This window comes from Schistocerca serialis, chromosome 5, assembly GCF_023864345.2.
Source record: "Schistocerca serialis cubense isolate TAMUIC-IGC-003099 chromosome 5, iqSchSeri2.2, whole genome shotgun sequence".
NCBI classification, from domain to species: Eukaryota; Metazoa; Arthropoda; class Insecta; order Orthoptera; family Acrididae; genus Schistocerca; species Schistocerca serialis.
Genome location: NC_064642.1, coordinates 371752750 through 371770496, shown reverse-complemented (window position 1 = coordinate 371770496; position 17747 = coordinate 371752750). Strand labels below are relative to the sequence as shown.

Here is a 17747-nt window from a genome sequence, read left to right as displayed (position 1 = left end):
TTTTTCCCTTCTCTGCTTGTCAACTTTCCACTTCTCCCCCTCCCTCCCCCTCCACCTCTCCCTCCCCCTCCACCTCTCCCTCCCCCTCCACCACTCCCTCCCCCTCCACCTCTCCCTCCCCCTCCACCTCTCCATCCCCCCTCCCCCTCCCCCTCTCCCTCCCCCCTCCCCATCCCCCTCCCCCTCTCCATCTCCCTCCCCCTCCCCCTCTCCATCTCCCTCCCCCTCCCCCTCTCCATCTCCCTCCCCCTCCCCCTCCACATCTCCCTTCCCCTCCACCTCTCCCTCCCCCTCCACCTCCACCTTTCCCTCCCCCTCCTCCCTCCTTCCCTCCCTCCCTCACTCCCTCACTCACTCCCCCCCTCTCCCATAAGAAAATATTAAGAAGTTTGACCTTGAACAGTTTTTATATCTGGGAATCAGTGAAAACCGTCTCCTTTAGTTTGATATTTTAAACATAGCTGCACAACAGCATCGGTTTCACGTAACAAAATTATAAACAGCCGACCAGTTGCAATGGATAAAGAAATTCTTTACCTAGGTTTCGACAAATGTAAATTTGTCTTTTTCAGAAGGTAGCAATTTTAAATTAGTAAGGACTAAAGTACCATCGCCGTTTTTACAATTGTCGGCATAGACCCATGTGTCAAAAATAAAATATAGCCCTAGAATTAGGGTTTGTCACGTAAATATAAAAGAGCTCATGGATCTTGCAGAGTTCACAACCAACCGAGTGTATTTGCAGAGCTATTTTATATTTACGTGACAAACCCTAATTCTAGGGCTATATTGTATTTTTGACACATGGATCTATGCCGACAATTGTCAAAAAGGCAATGGTACGTTGTTGTTGTTGTTGTGGTCTTCAGTCCTGAGACTGGTTTGATGCAGCTTTCCATGCTACTCTATCCTGTGCAAGCTTCTTCATCTCCCAGTACCTACTGCAACCTACATCCTTCTGAATCTGCTTGGTGTATTCATCTCTTGGTCTCCCTCTATGCTTTTTACCGTCCACGCGGCCCTCCAATGCTAAATTGGTGATCCGTTGATGTCTCAGAACATGTCCTACCAATCGATCCCTTCTTCTAGTCAAGTTGTGCCACAAACTTCTCCTCTCCCCAATCCTATTCAATACCTCCTCATTAGTTATGTGATCAACCCATCTAATCTTCAGCATTCTTCTGTAGCACCACATTTTGAAAGCTTCTATTCTCTTCCTTTCCAAACTATTTATCGTCCATGTTTCACTTCCTCCTCTGCTTAACTCCATACAAATACTTTCAGAAATGACTTCCTGACACTTAAATCTATACTCAATGTTAACAAATTTCTCTTCTTCAGAAACGCTTCCCTTGCCATTCCCAGTCTACATTTTATATCCTCTCTACTTCGACCATCATCAGTTATTTTGCTCCCCAAATAGCAAAACTCCTTTACTACTTTAAGTGTCTCATTTCCTAATCTAATACCCTCAGCATCTCCCGACTTAATTCGACTACATTCCATTATCATTGTTTTGCTTTTGTTGATGTTTATCTTATATCCTCCTTTCAAGACGCTATCCATTCCGTTCAACTACTCTTCCAAGTCCTTTGCTGTCTCTGACAGAATTACAATGTCATCGGCGAACCTCAAGGTTTTTATTTCTTCTCCATGGATTTTAATACCTACTCCGAGTTTTTCTTTTGTTTCCTTCACTGCTTGCTCAATATACGGATTGAATAACATCGGGGAGAGGCTACAACGCTGTCTCACTCCCTTCCCAACCACTGCTTCCCTTTCATGCCCCTCAACTCTTATAACTGCCATCTGGTTTCTGTACAAATTGTAAATAGCCCTTCGTTCCCTGTATTTTACCCGTGCCACCTACAGAATCTGAAAGAGAGTATTCCAATCAACATTGTCAAAAGCTTTCTCTAAGTCTACAAATGCTAGAAACGTAGGTTTGCCTTTCCTTAATCTAGCTTCCAAGATAAGTCGTCAGGTCAGTATTGCCTCACGTGTTCTAATATTTCTACGGAATCTAAACTGATCTTTCCCGAGGTCGGCTTCTACTAGTTTTTCCATTCGTCTGTAAAGAATTCGCGTTAGTATTTTGCAGCCGTGACTTATTAAACTGATAGTTCGGTAATTTTCACATTTGTCAACACCTGCTTTCTTTGGGATTGGAATTATTATATTCTTCTAGAAGTCTGAGGGTATTTCGCCTGTCTCATACATCTTGCTCACCAGATGGTAGAGTTTTGTCAGGACTGGCTCTCCCAAGGCTGTCAGTAGTTCTAATGGAATGTTATCTACTCCCGGGGCCTTGTTTCTACTCAGGTCTTTCAGTGCTCTGTCAAACTCTTCACGCAGTATCATATCTCCCATTTCATCTTCCTCTACATCCTCTTCCATTTGCATAATATTTAGTCCAGTGAAACTGTCAGAAAAAAAGCCTGTACCTTGCAAAAGGTGGGGTAGAAGATTTTATTTTTTTAACTCGTTCATATTGTTGGAAATGTTAGAAAACCAAGTGTTGCCAACAAAATATCTCTTGGGAAAACTTTCTGCAGTCAAAAAACTTCGAAAATTTCGGACTTTTTTCAGTTTTTTCAAAATATCTCAGTTTCATTTGCTCCTATCGCTTTAACGTCTATTTTCTTTTTTAAAGAGCACAAAATTCTCTACAAATTTGATTCTTACCATTTCTTTCTACACCCACGCTACAGCGCGTCAAAAAATACCAATTTTTCTAATTTCGAGCAAAGAATAGTTGGTGACAATTTCCACGATGTAAAGTTCCGTAGAAAAGATAAAGTTGTGACTCTCCTTTCTGCGTTCAATTCTGTAAAAACTGGGAGCACTAAAATTACTCTTGTTGATCCTTTAACTCTTTTCCAAAGGATTTGTTTAATCAAACAAAGTGAAGAAGAGTTAAAAGCCTTTCTGAAATATGAACTTGCTCCTTACCCAATGTCCCTATTCTCAGAAAAAGGCATGCGAAAAGGAACAAAATCTTCATTCTACAATGCCTTCGTTCCAGTGGAAGATGTGAAGTCAGGTGGATCGAGTAAATTTTTTGTCATTGATGGAGGGTACCTTATCCACAAAGTGACTTGGACTCGAAATATTTGCTTCAAGTCAATAACCCAAAGCTATGTTTCTTACCTGAAATGTCATTTTGGATCTCAATTTGCTATTGCATTTGATGGGTATCCATGTGAGGGAGACAAATGTAGCACAAAGAGTGCTGAGAGGATTCGTAGGTCCAAACAACATTCTTCGGTTGACGTTGTGGTTGAATCAGAGATGGTGAACAAAGTCCCTCAGGACAAGTTCATGTACAACGAACGAAACAAGATGTGTTTGATCACACTTCTTAAAATGGAAATTCTGGAGTGTAGCATTGAAGTGCACCAGGCACAAGAAGATGCTGACGTTATATTTGTAACATCTGCCATTTCAAGAACCAAAGATTTTGGAAGTGTTGTCATTGTAGGAGAAGATGTTGACCTGCTTGTGCTCATGACCGGTTTGGGGCAAAGCATTGAAAACTTATTTTTCTTAAAGCCAAGAAGAGGAAATGCAGAAGACAAGTGGTTTTCCACTGCATCTTACAAGTTTGACAGTGAATATATTCTGTTCACTCACACCTTTAGCAGATGTGATACAACATCTGCTTTTTTTGGTCAAGGAAAAATTAAGTACTACAATATTGTTGCAAAAAATGAACACCTAACCTCAGCACTTTGCATGTTCAATAAACCACATGCTACCCGTGAAGAAATAATAACTGCGGGAGAACAGGTTACTATCGCATTGTATAGTGGAGGTGTCAGCGGTTCCCACACTCTAGACCATTTGCGGTACCAGCTATTCGCCAAGTCTGCCACAAAAAGCAAACTTAATCTTGCACGGTTGCCACCTACACAAGATGCTTCACAACATCATTCGTTGCGGACTTACCAACAAGTCCAAAGTTGGATGGGAAACTGGGAACCTCCTGAGAAATGGGGCTGGAATCACAGTGACCACGGTCCAGTACCCGTTATAATGAGCCAAGATCCAGCACTTGAAGCACTTCTTCACATTGTTTCATGCTCATGCAAGCTGAACTGTGGCAGAGCGTGCTCCTGCAGAAAAGTGGGTTTGAAATGTTCTTCAATTTGCAAGAAATGTATTGGGGTCAACTGTGTAAACGTGCCAAAATTTTTATATGAAGACAGTGAAGAAGATGTTATGGAGGATGTTGAGGAAACCGCTGATGAAACCAACGAACTTGCTGAGGCTGACTCGCTGTTTAAAGAAGAGGTCAATCTGGGATCACCTCTACGTACAGACCCTGAATCCGTAACCCAAGGTATTTCTGGTGACATTGAGGAACCTAGCCCATCAAAACGTTGGAAGTGATATGCTCATGTCTCTCTCAAGTGCGCTTAAGTGCAATATTACAAGTATTACACACCCAGAACTGTCAACATTTTTTAGTAACTGACAATGCATTTTAATTGTAATAAAGCTACTTATTTTTAATGTCAACTGAGTGACTTTTATACACAAGAATAATTACCTACCTAATTAGGTTGCCTATTACAGCTAATAATGGTTCAGTTTCCTGAGACAATTTATTTTGTTTGTTTGTGTGTGTGTGTGTGTGTGTGTGTGTGTGTGTGTGTGTGTGTGTGTGTGTGTGTGTGTGTGTGTGTGTGTGGTTATGTCTCTTAATGACGTATTTTTTTTATTTATAGTTTTACAAATACCAGGGCTGAGGTGGCCCATAGTGAACCTCAGGTAGTGATGTAAGAATCACAATAGTTGGGTGCCCAGCAATACTCATGTTGCACACAGAGAAATTGAATACCTGCAAGTGAGGTGGTAAATTCCAACTTATAACATGATGTATAATGTATTTATACTACACAAACAGAAGCTGAAAAAATAGTGTTCAAAAATAAGGTATCTTGCCACTATGCTCAAAATTTGAAAAATTGGTATTTTTTGAGGCGCTGTAGCGCCTTAGATATTGGGAGTAGAAAAAAATGGCAAGAATCAAATTTGTAGAGAATTTTGTGCTCTTTAAAAAAGAAAATAGACGGTAAAGCGATAGGAGCAAATGAAACAAATATTTTGAAAAAACTGAAAAAAGTCTGAAATTTTCGAAGTTTTTTGACTGCAGAAAGTTTTCCCAAGCGAAATTTTGTTGGCAAAACTCGGTTTTCTAATCTTTCCAACCATATGAATGAGCTGAAAAAATAAACTCTTCTACCCCACCTTTTGCAAGGTATATCTACTATTTGACTGGACTAATTGTCCTCAAATACATCGCCCTTGTATAGACCCTCTATATACTCCTTCCACCTTTCTGCTTTCCCTTCTTTGCTTAGAACTGAGTTTCCATCTGAGCTCTTGATATTCATACAAGTGGTTCTCTTTTCTCCAAAGGTCTCTTTAATTTTCCTGTAGGCAGTATCTATCTTACCCCTAGTGAGATAAGCCTCTACATCCTTACATTTGTCCTCTAGCCATCCCTGCTTAGCCATTTTGCACTTCCTGTCGATCTCATTTTTGAGACGTTTGTATTCCTTTTTGCCTGCTTCATTTACTGCATTTTTATATTTTCTCCTTTGATCAATTAAATTCAATATTTCTTCTGTTACCCAAGGATTTCTACTAGCCCTCGTCTTTTTACCTACCTGATCCTCTGCTGCCTTCACTACTTCATCCCTCAAAGCTACCCATTCTTCTTCTACTGTATTTCTTTCCCCCATTCCTGTCCATTGTTCCCTTATACTCTTCCTGAAACTCTGTACCACCTCTGGTTCTTTCAGTTTATCCAGGTCCCATCTCCTTAAATTCCCACCTTTTTGCAGTTTCTTCAGTTTTAATCTACAGTTCATAACCAAAAGATTGTGGTCAGAGTCCACATCTGCCCCTGGAAATGTCTTACAATTTAAAACCTGGTTCCTAAATCTCTGTCTTACCATTATATAATCTATCTGGTACCTTCTAGTATCTCCGGGATTCTTCCATGTATACAACCTTCTTTTGTGATTCTTGAACTAAGTGTTAGCTATGATTAAGTTGTGCTCTGTGCAAAATTCTACCAGGCGGCTTCCTCTTTCATTTCTTACCCCCAATCCATATTCACCTACTATGTTTCTTTCTCTCCCTTTTCCTACTACCAAATTCCAGTCACCCGTGACTATTAAATTTTCGTCTCCCTTCACTATCTGAATAATTTCTTTTATTTCATCATACATTTCTTCAATTTCTTCATCATCTGCAGAGATAGGTGGCATATAAACTTGTATTACTGTAGTAGGCGTGGGCTTTTTGTCTATCTTGGCCACAATAATGCATTCGCTATGCTGTTTGTAGTAGCTTACCCGCATTCATATTTTTTTTATTCATTATTAAACCTACTCCTGCATTATCCCTATTTGATTTTGTATTTATAACCCTGTATTCACCTGACCAAAAGTCTTGTTCCTCCTGCCACCGAATTTTACTAATTCCCACTGTATCCAACTTTAACCTATCCATTTCCCTTTTTAAATTTTCTAACCTACCTGCACGATTAAGGAATCTGACATTCCACGCTCCGATCCATAGAACGCCAGTTTTCTTTCTCCTGATAACGACGTCCTTTTGAGTAGTCCCCGCTCGGAGATCCGAATGGGGGACTATTTTACCTCCGGAATATTTTACCCAAGAGGACGCCATCATCATTAACCATACAGTAGAGCTGCATGCCCTCGGGAAAAATTACGGCTGTAGTTTCCCCTTGCTTTCAACCGTTCGCAGTACGTCTACATCTATGTCTACATCTACAGGACTACTCTGCAATTCACATTTAAGTGCTTGGCAGAGGGTTCATCGAACCACAATCATACTATCTCTCTACCATTCCACTCCCGAACAGCGCGCGGGAAAAACGTACACCTAAACCTTTCTGTTCGAACTCTGATTTCTCTTATTTTATTTTGATAATCATTCCTACCTATGTAGGTTGGGCTCAACAAAATATTTTCGCATTTGGAAGAGAAAGTTGGTGACTGAAATTTCGTAAATAGATCTCGCCGCGACGAAAAACGTCTTTGCTTTAATGACTTCCATCCCAACTCGCATATCATATCTGCCACACTCTCTCCCCTATTACGTGATAATACAAAACGAGCTGCCCTTTTTTGCACCCTTTCGATGTCCTCTGTCAATCCCACCTGGTAAGGATCCTACATCACGCAGCAATATTCTAACAGAGGACGAACGAGTGTAGTGTAAGCTGTCTCTTTAGTGGACTTGTTGCATCTTTTAAGCGTCCTGCCAATGAAACGCAACCTTTGGCTCTCCTTCCCCACAATATTATCTATGTGGTCTTTCCAACTGAAGTTGTTCGTAATTTTAACACCCAGGTGCTTAGTTGAATTGACAGCCTTGAGAACTGTACTATTTAGCGAGTAATCGAATTCTAACGGTTTTCTTTTGGAACTCATGTGGATCGCCTCATACTTCTCGTTATTTAGCATTTGGAAGAGAAAGTTGGTGACTGAAATTTCGTAAATAGATCTCGCCGCGACGAAAAACGTCTTTGCTTTAATGACTTCCATCCCAACTCGCGTATCATATCTGCCACACTCTCTCCCCTATTACGTGATAATACAAAACGAGCTGCCCTTTTTTGCACCCTTTCGATGTCCTCCGTCAATCCCACCTGGTAAGGATCCTACATCACGCAGCAATATTATAACAGAGGACGAACGAGTGTAGTGTAAGCTGTCTCTTTAGTGGACTTGTTGCATCTTCTAAGTGTCCTGCCAATGAAACGCAACCTTTGGCTCTCCTTCCCCACAATATTATCTATGTGGTCTTTCCAACTGAAGTTGTTCGTAATTTTAACACCCAGGTGCTTAGTTGAATTGACAGCCTTGAGAACTGTACTATTTATCGAGTAATCGAATTCCAACGGATTTCTTTTGGAACTCATGTGGATCACCTCATACTTCTCGTTATTTAGCGTCAACTGCCACCTGCCACACCATACAGCAATCTTTTCTAAATCGCCTTGCAACTGATACGGTCTTCGGATGACCTTACTAGACGGTAAATTACAGCATCATCTGCGAACAACCTAAGAGAACTGCTCAGATTGTAACCCAGGTCATTTATATAGATCAGGAACAGCAGAGGTCCCAGGACGCTTCCCTGGGGAACACCTGATATCACTTCAGTTTTACTCGATGATTTGCCGTCTATTACTACAAACTGCGATCTTCCTGACAGGAAATCACGAATCCAGTCGCACAACTGAGACGATACCCCATAGGCCCGCAGCTTGATTAGAAGTCGCTTGTGAGGAACGGTGTCAAAAGCTTTCTGGAAATCTAGAAATACTGTATGAGCTTGAGATCCCCTGTCGATAGCGGCCATTACTTCGTGCCTCCATTGTGGTTGCACCTACAGTATGGCTATCTGTATCGCTGAGGCATGCAAGCCTCCCCACCAACGGCAAGGTCCATGGTTCATGGGGTACATTAGTCCTTACACTAGTACCAGCACAGCAAGGCCATTTTGGTTAGTGTTACAAGGCCAGTTCAGTCAGTCATCCAGACTGTTGCCCGTGCAACTACTGAAAAGGCTGCTGCCCCTCTTCAGGAACCACACGTTTGTCTGGCCTCTCAACAGATACCCCTCCGTTGTGGTTGCACCTACGGTACGGCTATCTGTATCGCTGAGGTACGCAAGCCTCCCCACCAATGGCAAGGTCCATGGTTCATGGGATACATTAGTCCTTACTAATGTAAAATTGTTACCTTCTGAAGAAGACAAATTTACATTTGTCAAAACCTAGGTAAAGAATTTCTTTATCCATTGCAACTGGTCGGCTGTTTATAATTTTATTCCTTTTGTTTGGCTCTAATGAGATGTGGAAGTTATATTACAGATACACAAATGTTCTTCCACAGAAATGTTCATAAGACTTACTTTTATATGCACTGGGAGAAGGTCTCAGCTGGATTCTACATGTAGTTCATTTATTACATAATGTGTTTGGGGCTGAAGAATATGGTGCGTAGTTCAGTCTTCTTGTTTGTAGTGACACATCTTGGCAAAGCTGCCCTGTAGACACAAAAAGCAATCATGTTAAAAGTCAAGTATTGCGAGAGTAACTTTAATATTGTTGGAAATCTACCACATCAACTGGTCACGGTTTACTTTGTTAACAGTTACATCATGTTGCCATAAGCTTTTTTCATTTACAACTTTTAACCAATCAAACTGATGGAAAAAGGTTCTCATTGTGCAGAAGGAAAAACCCTTACACTTAACTTTCATGATTTTATGAATAACCTTTAGTCATCATTTTAATAGTTCTTTCATGGGCTTTCTTAATCAGTTACATTACTGTACACTTCCACTATCTGAATTACCTGTCCAGAAATTGCCAAGTGCTGCATATAACATTTTGTATATTAGAGCTGGTGGAAGACTTTAATGGAGTTTTGTTGTAATTAGTGTTAGCTGATTTACTAGAGAAATGCTTCTTTAGTTCAAAATATATTTTCACTGTTGGGTAGAGATATCTATGATGATTGTCATTTTGCAGCACTCAAGTCCTTGTATCTACCAGTGTGTGTTAGCAATGAGTATTAATTTCACATACTTCTTGTCATGTCTTAAGTATTTAAAGTGAAATTATTGATGTTTTCTTTTTAGCTGGAAAATATGGAAGGGAGCGCACCACTTGGTACAGCAGGGTCCTCGAGAAATTACCTCCAATAAATTATGTAACTGCTCGAAAGTTGGTTGGCCACCTCTATTTTATACATGAACAATGTGAAAAAAATCGAATGCCAGTTGATAATTTAGCGGCTATTTGGGGACCTACGCTCATGCATGTGGAGGTATGAAACATTAACTTGTGTCACATGTTTTCTCAATATAATTTGTAAAGCAACTAGCTGCGCATAAATAGAGGTTTTGAATTTTCTTATGTCCTGTGACTTGTAAGTGTTCAGTATTAACCCTTTAACTGCTCTGGATGTGTTAACGCACATGCCTTTGTACCTGCCCCTGTGTGTTCTGAATGTTTTCATGTGTACCGCCTGTCCTTCTACCCGGTACTCTGAACATGTCTACCTGTAGACACATTCAGAGTACCAGGTAGATGGACAGGTGGCATGCGTAAACACGTTCAGAACACACAGGGACAGGTACAAAGGCACACGCATTAACACGTCCAGAGCAGTTAAATGGTTAAAAGTGCAAGTAAGTGTTTTAAAAATGTGGGTCAGTGTTGATAAGAGAGTAAAATTCTATATGCCTTTTGAACTTCATGATTTATGGAGCCTAACACTTCATATTACAAGGCATATAAGGAAAGTTAGTACCATTTTGGAAAAAAAAATTCAAACCAGAATTTATTTTCACAAGAAAGATGATTTCTTAAAATATTTTTCTGTGTAGTTGCCACCGTTGTTCAGATATCTGTCATAGCAGGAAACCAACTTTTCTATGCTCTCTTCATAGGAAGACACCACTAGTGAAGACAGCTTTAGCTGAACACCTTTTATTTGTATTGTCATTGCTGACAGATGCCTTGTAACGAAGCACGGTTGCCCACTGCTATCCTGTTTTGGTTTTACACTCCTTCAGTAACATAGTTAAGCAATGAACTTTTATTTTTTTTCATTTTCACTACTCAGATTCTGACTACAGATTCTGTGGCCTTCAGCCTCATAGCACAGAATTCAGAAATAGTTTAAATAAAAGTCCCCTAGTAAAATCTATTATTTCAGTACATTATAATGTCTATTCTGAAAGTAATGAGCTAATTAGTTTTATTGGAAATGCATCCTATTAAAAGTTATGAACATTGACGTATATTGTGCAATACATATTAAGTAAAATTCGAGTGAGCTAATAGATCAAATTCAGCTATAAGACTGCATCCAAAAGAAAGCCTAAATTTTACTGATTCCAGCAAAGTGTTTAAATAAACCTAAAGTCTATTAGTTAAATAGATATTAAGACTTGAAATCTGTAGCCTGTATGACTTTCAGTGCCAATTGTGACCAAACTATTGAATAACTCTGAGATATGTTTTAATACTTTTGCTACCTTTATTTTTCTACTTAAAATGACCTCAGTCTCAACTTTGTAAGTGCATTAATTAAGAATTAAGTAAATTTGAATAAGTAAAAATTATTGTTCAAAAGGGCTGCCATGGTTATAAGCTGGGAATTCCCACTGTGGATGCATTAGTTAGTTATGCATATTTCAATTGATATAGCTCACTCATGTTATTTAAATAATAAAACCCAATAGTTAACTTCAAAACCAATTAGAAAGGATCATTTTAACCCTGGGAAATTATAAACTATAATATATTAACAGAAATAGTCAAATATTGAAGCACTCGTCTCTATAATGTCCGAGCTGGTGAAGTTCTCAGTTAGTTCTTGGTCAGATTATCATGGAGCGAAAGTGCGGCAAGTCGGTGCTGGAATGTGATGTGATAATACTTGAAACAGAAGCTTAACGTTTCTGGTTGGTACCAAAGAAGTGTAATTATATTTGGCTTTGAACATTTAACGCGTGTTGTGAACATTGTCGAAGACTGGAAGTTTTTGACCTACCTAATGTGACGATTATTAAGTGTAAGAGGCCTGGTCACATGAATATTGTGTGTGTGAGTGATAACAAATAAATTGCACTGTGGTTGTCATAAGTGTTCAACAATGAATACGGTCTTGACTTTTGATTTTGGAAAACATAATAAAACATAATCTAGGATCAAGAATGCTGAAGATTAGATGGGTAGATCATGTAACTAATGAGGAAGTATTGAATAGGATTGGGGAGAAGAGAAGTTTGTGGCACAACTTGACCAGAAGAAGGGATCGGTTGGTAGGGCATGTTCTGAGGCATCAAGGGATCACCAATTTAGTATTGGAGGGCAGCGTGGAGGGTAAAAATCGTAGAGGGAGACCACGAGATGAATACACTAAGCAGATTCAGAAGGATGTAGGTTGCAGTAGGTACTGGGAGATGAAAAAGCTTGCACAGGATAGAGTAGCATGGAGAGCTGCATCAAACCAGTCTCAGGACTGAAGACCACAACAACAACAAATCTAGGATCCTGGCTTCTTAATTGCAGTGTGATTTAAGTGAGACAGACGCAGCTATCGAGAAGACAATATCAAATAAGCAAAGCAAGGTAGGTCAGGAACACTGCGTACTATCTACTGGGTGAGGAAATGTTTCAATACATCCGGTTGTGACATGAACTTTAAGTGGCACTAATACAAGGATTCAGCCTGGCATGTTACAGCCTCCCTCCAAAATTACACCTCAAGTTCAAAAACAAATAGTAGTCAAAAGGTGTGAGATCAGCACAGTATGGCGCATGATTGAACTGCTCCCAACCAAATTGTTGAGTACGGTTGACTTGACTGAGCATTCCTCTTGTTTTGAATTGCATGCCAAAGTTTTCTCAGTGTTTCACAGTATTGCACCGCACTGACAATTTCACCTGTAGGAAGGAACTCAGTAAGCAGTAAACGATGCAAAAAGCAGTGTTCAGTAGTGGCTGTCTTCACTGACAGTATCTTCTATGAAAAGGCTATAGAAAACTTGGTTTTAGAGTATGACAAATATATAAAGAATGGTGGCAACTGTAGAAAAATATTTTAAGAAATGCTGTTTCTTGTAAAAGTAAATTCTGGTTTGAAAAAAAAAATTATGATTTTTTTCCAAAACAGTGTTGACTTTCCAGACATACCTCATAGCTCACATAGCAGGAAGAGGAGGAGGAGAAAACAGAATAGCTATGTAAAAGAAATGTAACAATATTATGGAAAGGATAGGTGCTATTCACCGTATAGCAGAGATGCTGAGTCAGTCACAGGTAGGCACAACAAAGAGACTTTAACAAAATAAGCTTTTGGCCAACAAGGCCTTTGTCAGAAATAGAACACACACACACACACACACACACACACACACACACACACACACACACATGACCACAGTCTCTGGCAGCTGATGCCAGACTATGAGCAGCAGAAGCAGCAGCAGCTGTGCATGCTGGGAGAGGCAGCTGGGTGGTGGTGAGGAGGAGGCTGGGGTGGAGAGGGGAAGGGATAGCAGAGTAGGGGTGGGGTTGGTCAAGTGCTGCTGGGGAGTGTGCAGGGATGAGGAGGAGAGAGGTAGGACAGCGGGGAGGTTAGACGGAGGGTGGGGGAGAGAGGTGGGTTAGCCGAAATGGAGAGAAGACTGGATGCAGTGGTGGAATAGAGGGCTGTGTAGTGCTGGAATGGAAACAGGGAAGGGGCTAGATGTGAGAGGACAATGACTAATGGAGGTAGAGGCAGGAGGGTTAGGAGAAAGTAGGATATATAATCAGGAAGAGTTCCCACCTGTGCAGTTCAGAAAAGCTGGTGTTGGTGGGAAGGATCCATATGGCACAGGTTGTGAAGCAGTCATTGAATTGAAGAATGTTGTGGTGGCTCAGCAACAGGGTGGTCCAGTTGTTTCTAGGCCACAGTTTGTCAGTGACCATTCATGTGGACAGACAGCTTGTTTGTTGTCATGCTCACATAGAATGCAGCACCAGCTTGTTGATCACATGACTGGTTTCACAGGTAGCCCTGCCTTTGATGGGATAGGTGGTGATTGTGACTGGGCCAGAGTAGGTGATGATGTAAAGATGTATGGAACAGATCTTGCATCTAGGCCTGTTACAAGGATATGAGCCTTGAGGTAAAGGGTTGGAAGGGGCTGAGGTTGTGTAGGGATGGACAACTATATAGTGTAGATTTGGTGAATGGCAGAATAACAATGTGGGAGGGGTGGAAAGGATAGTGGGCAGGGCATATCTCTTTTCAGGGCACAACGGGAGGTAGTTGAAACCCTGTCGGAGATTGTAATTCAGTTGCTCCAGTCTTGGGTGGTACTGATAACGAGGGCAATGCTCCTGTGTGGCTGGGATAGTGAGACTTTGGGAGGTGGTGGATGACTGGAAAGATAAGGCACGGGAGATATGTTTTTGTACAAGGTTGAGAGGATAATTATGGCCTGTAAAGGCCTCAGTGAGACCCTCTGTACATTTTGAGAGGGACTGCTCATCGTTGCAGGTGTGCCAGACATGGATGCCTAGGCTGTATGGAAGGGACCTCTTGGTATGGAATGGATGGCAATTTTCAAAATGGAGATGTTGCTAGTGTTTAGTAGGTTTGATATGGACAGAAATACTGATGTAGCCATCTTTGAGGTGGTTTGTTGGGTTGAGTAGGACCAGGCGAAGCGGATGGGGGAGGAGGTGTTGAGCTTCTGGAGGAATGTGGATAGAGTGTCCTCACCCTTGATCCAAATCGCGAAGATGTCATCAGTGAACCTGAACCACGTGAGGGTTTTGTGATTCTGGGTGTTTATGGAGAATTCTTCTAGATGCCCCACGAATAGGTTGGCATAGGATGCCCACAGCCATACCCTGGATTTGTTTGTAGGTAACGGCTTCGAAGCAGAAGTAATTGTTGGTGGGGATATACTTGGTCATGGCAACTAGGAAGTTTGTTGTTGGTTTGTAATCCAATGGGAATAAGGAAAGGTAGTGTTTAATAGTGGTAAGGCCATGGGAATTAGGGATGTTAGTGTAAAGGGAGGGCTAGCCCCTCTCCCCTCCACCTTCCATCTAACTTCCCGACTCCTTCTGGCTGCCTTATCCCATCTCCACCTCGTCCCTGCCTGCTCCACAGCAGCACTTCACTGTCCTCCACCCCTACTCTGCTGTCCCTCCCCCTCCCTGTACCAACCTCCTCCATATCCCCACCCAGTTGCCTCTCCCATCACGCATTGCTGCTGCTGCTCGTAGTCGGGCTTCAGCTGCCAGAGACTGTGGTCATGTGTGTATGAGTTGGATTTGCATGCACATGTGTGTGCCTTGTTGGCCAAAAGCTTATTTTGTGACAGTCTTTTTGTTGCGCCTATCTGCGACTCAGCATGTCCGCCATAGTAGCAACTATCCTTTTCATAATATTGTTACATTCCATCCTGGATATTGCATTATGTACAAGAAATAGTACAGGATACATTTCATGATTCATCTGCAATAGCACAGTTATGGTGTTTTGACATTTGTTGCCCTGCAACCCTCTCATATTTGCAGTGGACTTGGACAAAGTTTTTGCAAGTTCCAGTATTTGCTAGACAAGTATATTCTACTGTGCACTTCACAGTGGTTTGTAGAGTATTAATTTATATGTAGATATGCAAATCACTAGGAAACACCAACTCTTGCTTTGTTTAATCAACATTTGCAACATGTTTCTTTTGTTGTCTTCTATTTTTCCAGTCAGGATCTCCACCAACTAGCATCCCACCCCCCCTTTTCTCACACCTCCCCCCAGTTGTTCATTATAGAGACCCAGTTTTTGTCCATTTACTCCGCAGCTCATGGTCCTGCGGTAACATTCTCGCTTCCCGCGCACGGGGTCCCGGGTTTGATGCCCGGCGGGGTCAGGGATTTTCTCTACCTCAAGATGACTGAGTGTTGTGTGTCTTTCATCGTCATTTCATCATCATTGACTCGCAAGTCGCCGAAGTGGCGTCAGCTAAAAAGGACTTGCAATACGGCGGCCGAATAACCCCGCATGGGGTCTCCCGGCCAACAATGCCATATGATCATTTCATTTTTGTCTATTTACTTTCTAGATCCGAAGCTGTCTTTCCTATCTCTGTCTGACTTATCACATATGCTCCCTGCTGTCTTTGACTTCCCAAGTTTGAAATTTTATGAACATATGGCATTTATTGTCAACTTTGCCTTGCCCAGGGTCTCCCTTGGCTCAGAGTCCCGTGTGACACTGCTCCCTATACAATGAATAATCCCACTTCCTGTGACCATTTCCATCCTTTTAGAAATTGCGGTATTCATTAATTTTACTTTGGAACTTAATCTAAGTTTTCAGTTTTGTTGTAGTGATGAAGGTGTGTGTGTTAGAAAAAGAGCAGAAGCTCAAAATTGTGATTTTCTCATGTTGTAGAATAGTGATGTGGCTGGTGTTAGCCTTCTACAGGTAAGTGGTTGCTGGGTCTCAGTTTTCATTTGTTGTTTCCCATCTTGTAATTTCCATTATAGTAACAATATTGAAAGTGAAATTTTTAAAACTGGGTAGTATACTTTTGTATGGCTGCTTGATGAATTTCGAAATAAATCACTTAACAACTATCAGTCGATTTCAAATATGTAGCTTATGGCTTAGAGAAACAACAGAACCAAAAGTATGCCACTGGTAATGAACATTTATGGTTATATGTTGAAATAAGATGGCATCCAGCTACTTCCCTTTGAATGTCTGAGGCCTCACCAAACTAGAGCAAATGACATGTCTTTCCCAGAAAGCATGTATACACAAAATATCGATAAGTTACTATGACTGCGCTGCAACTGATATAACTGTCAGTTTTCTCCAATAGTTGTCAACAGGTATGAAATGTGGGAATGAAGCAACCTGTTAGTTTCCCAGTAACACATCAACACTTCTTTCATTTTATGTTTCAACATACAGAAGCTCTTGCTGCATCTCATTATGACTGAACAAAATTATTATTTCGTTGTCACACATGTTGCTACATTTGACACATTGAAGGAAGGGGCACTTGTGAAACCAGCCTTGTCACTACCTACTTTGTTACAATCACTGTGAAGTTTTCTGTGTAGACATTGACTACAAGCAATTGCCCAGCTGTTTGAGTTACCATCACCAAACTACTACCAAGGGTACGCCTGACCATCCAGTAGCACAGAATTCTGCACATCAGTGCTAATAACTTCAATGGCTGCATCACAAGCCATATCATTTAGGTTCTTCCTTCTAAACACAAACATCTCTGAATCATGTAGGTTGGAAGTGTCACTCTTAACACATCTCTACTGCATGAAAAATCTCTAGGCTCAGTCATGACTAGTTTCTGTTTCTCCTCCTTTGTTGCCACTCCATTTTGTGCTCCCCTCTCACCAGCTTCACACTTCCGTCCCCACATTTGCAGGGTTATATATACACAAGTCGCTAAACTCATAGACACCTTCACATATTATGTATCTCCTTTTGTTCCTCACACTATTTTCTTGATGTTCTTCCCTATACTGCCCCCCTATTCTCTCTTTCCTTCATCTTTTTTACAACATACCATTGCATATGTCCTGTAATACTTTTGTCGGATTGATGACATCACATTGCTCAGAGAATGATATGTTAAATTACATCTTTTGAAAATGTTTCTGTGTAAAGAATTTTCATGTGACAAGATTGAAAATTTTGCAGAAATGTGTCCAGTTGAATTAGCAAATCAGTGCTTGGGATAAAATTGTACTTAGAATTAAAATAATAATTAATTTTTGGATGATCTTTATCAGTATCTATAAGTAAGCATTGTTGTCATACAAACTATTAATATACCTGTTTTTTGCATGCTGCATATTGTTAAGTCAGAGAGGCGTCAGCAACAGATCTGGCTGTTCTTTTTGAAATGATATGACAGTAAGTAGAGTGAAGTCAGCCACTAGTGACTATTTTATGCTCTATAGATCCATAATTATAGCTATTCTTAAGTATGGGAGACATGTTAACACATCCATCAGCATTCTCTGTTGAGTTGAGAAACATATGACTTTCTCAAAGCTTTGTACATCATAACATTTCTTGGAGTCTACACTACCTGACAGGAATTCTGGAGCACCGACAAGGAAAGGAGGAAACAAAATG

The 17747-nt window shown here is 40.8% G+C and overlaps 1 protein-coding gene across 1 annotated transcript in view; it reads left to right on the top strand.

The window, feature by feature from the left end:
* Positions 1 to 17747, top strand: part of LOC126481071 (arf-GAP with Rho-GAP domain, ANK repeat and PH domain-containing protein 2) — a 155756-nt gene that overhangs the window by 71278 nt on the left and 66731 nt on the right. Inside the window, exon 6 of the mRNA XM_050104556.1 lies at positions 9697 to 9884. Within this exon, the coding sequence (XP_049960513.1) occupies positions 9697 to 9884 (188 nt within the window). The remainder of the gene's footprint in view (positions 1 to 9696; positions 9885 to 17747) is intronic.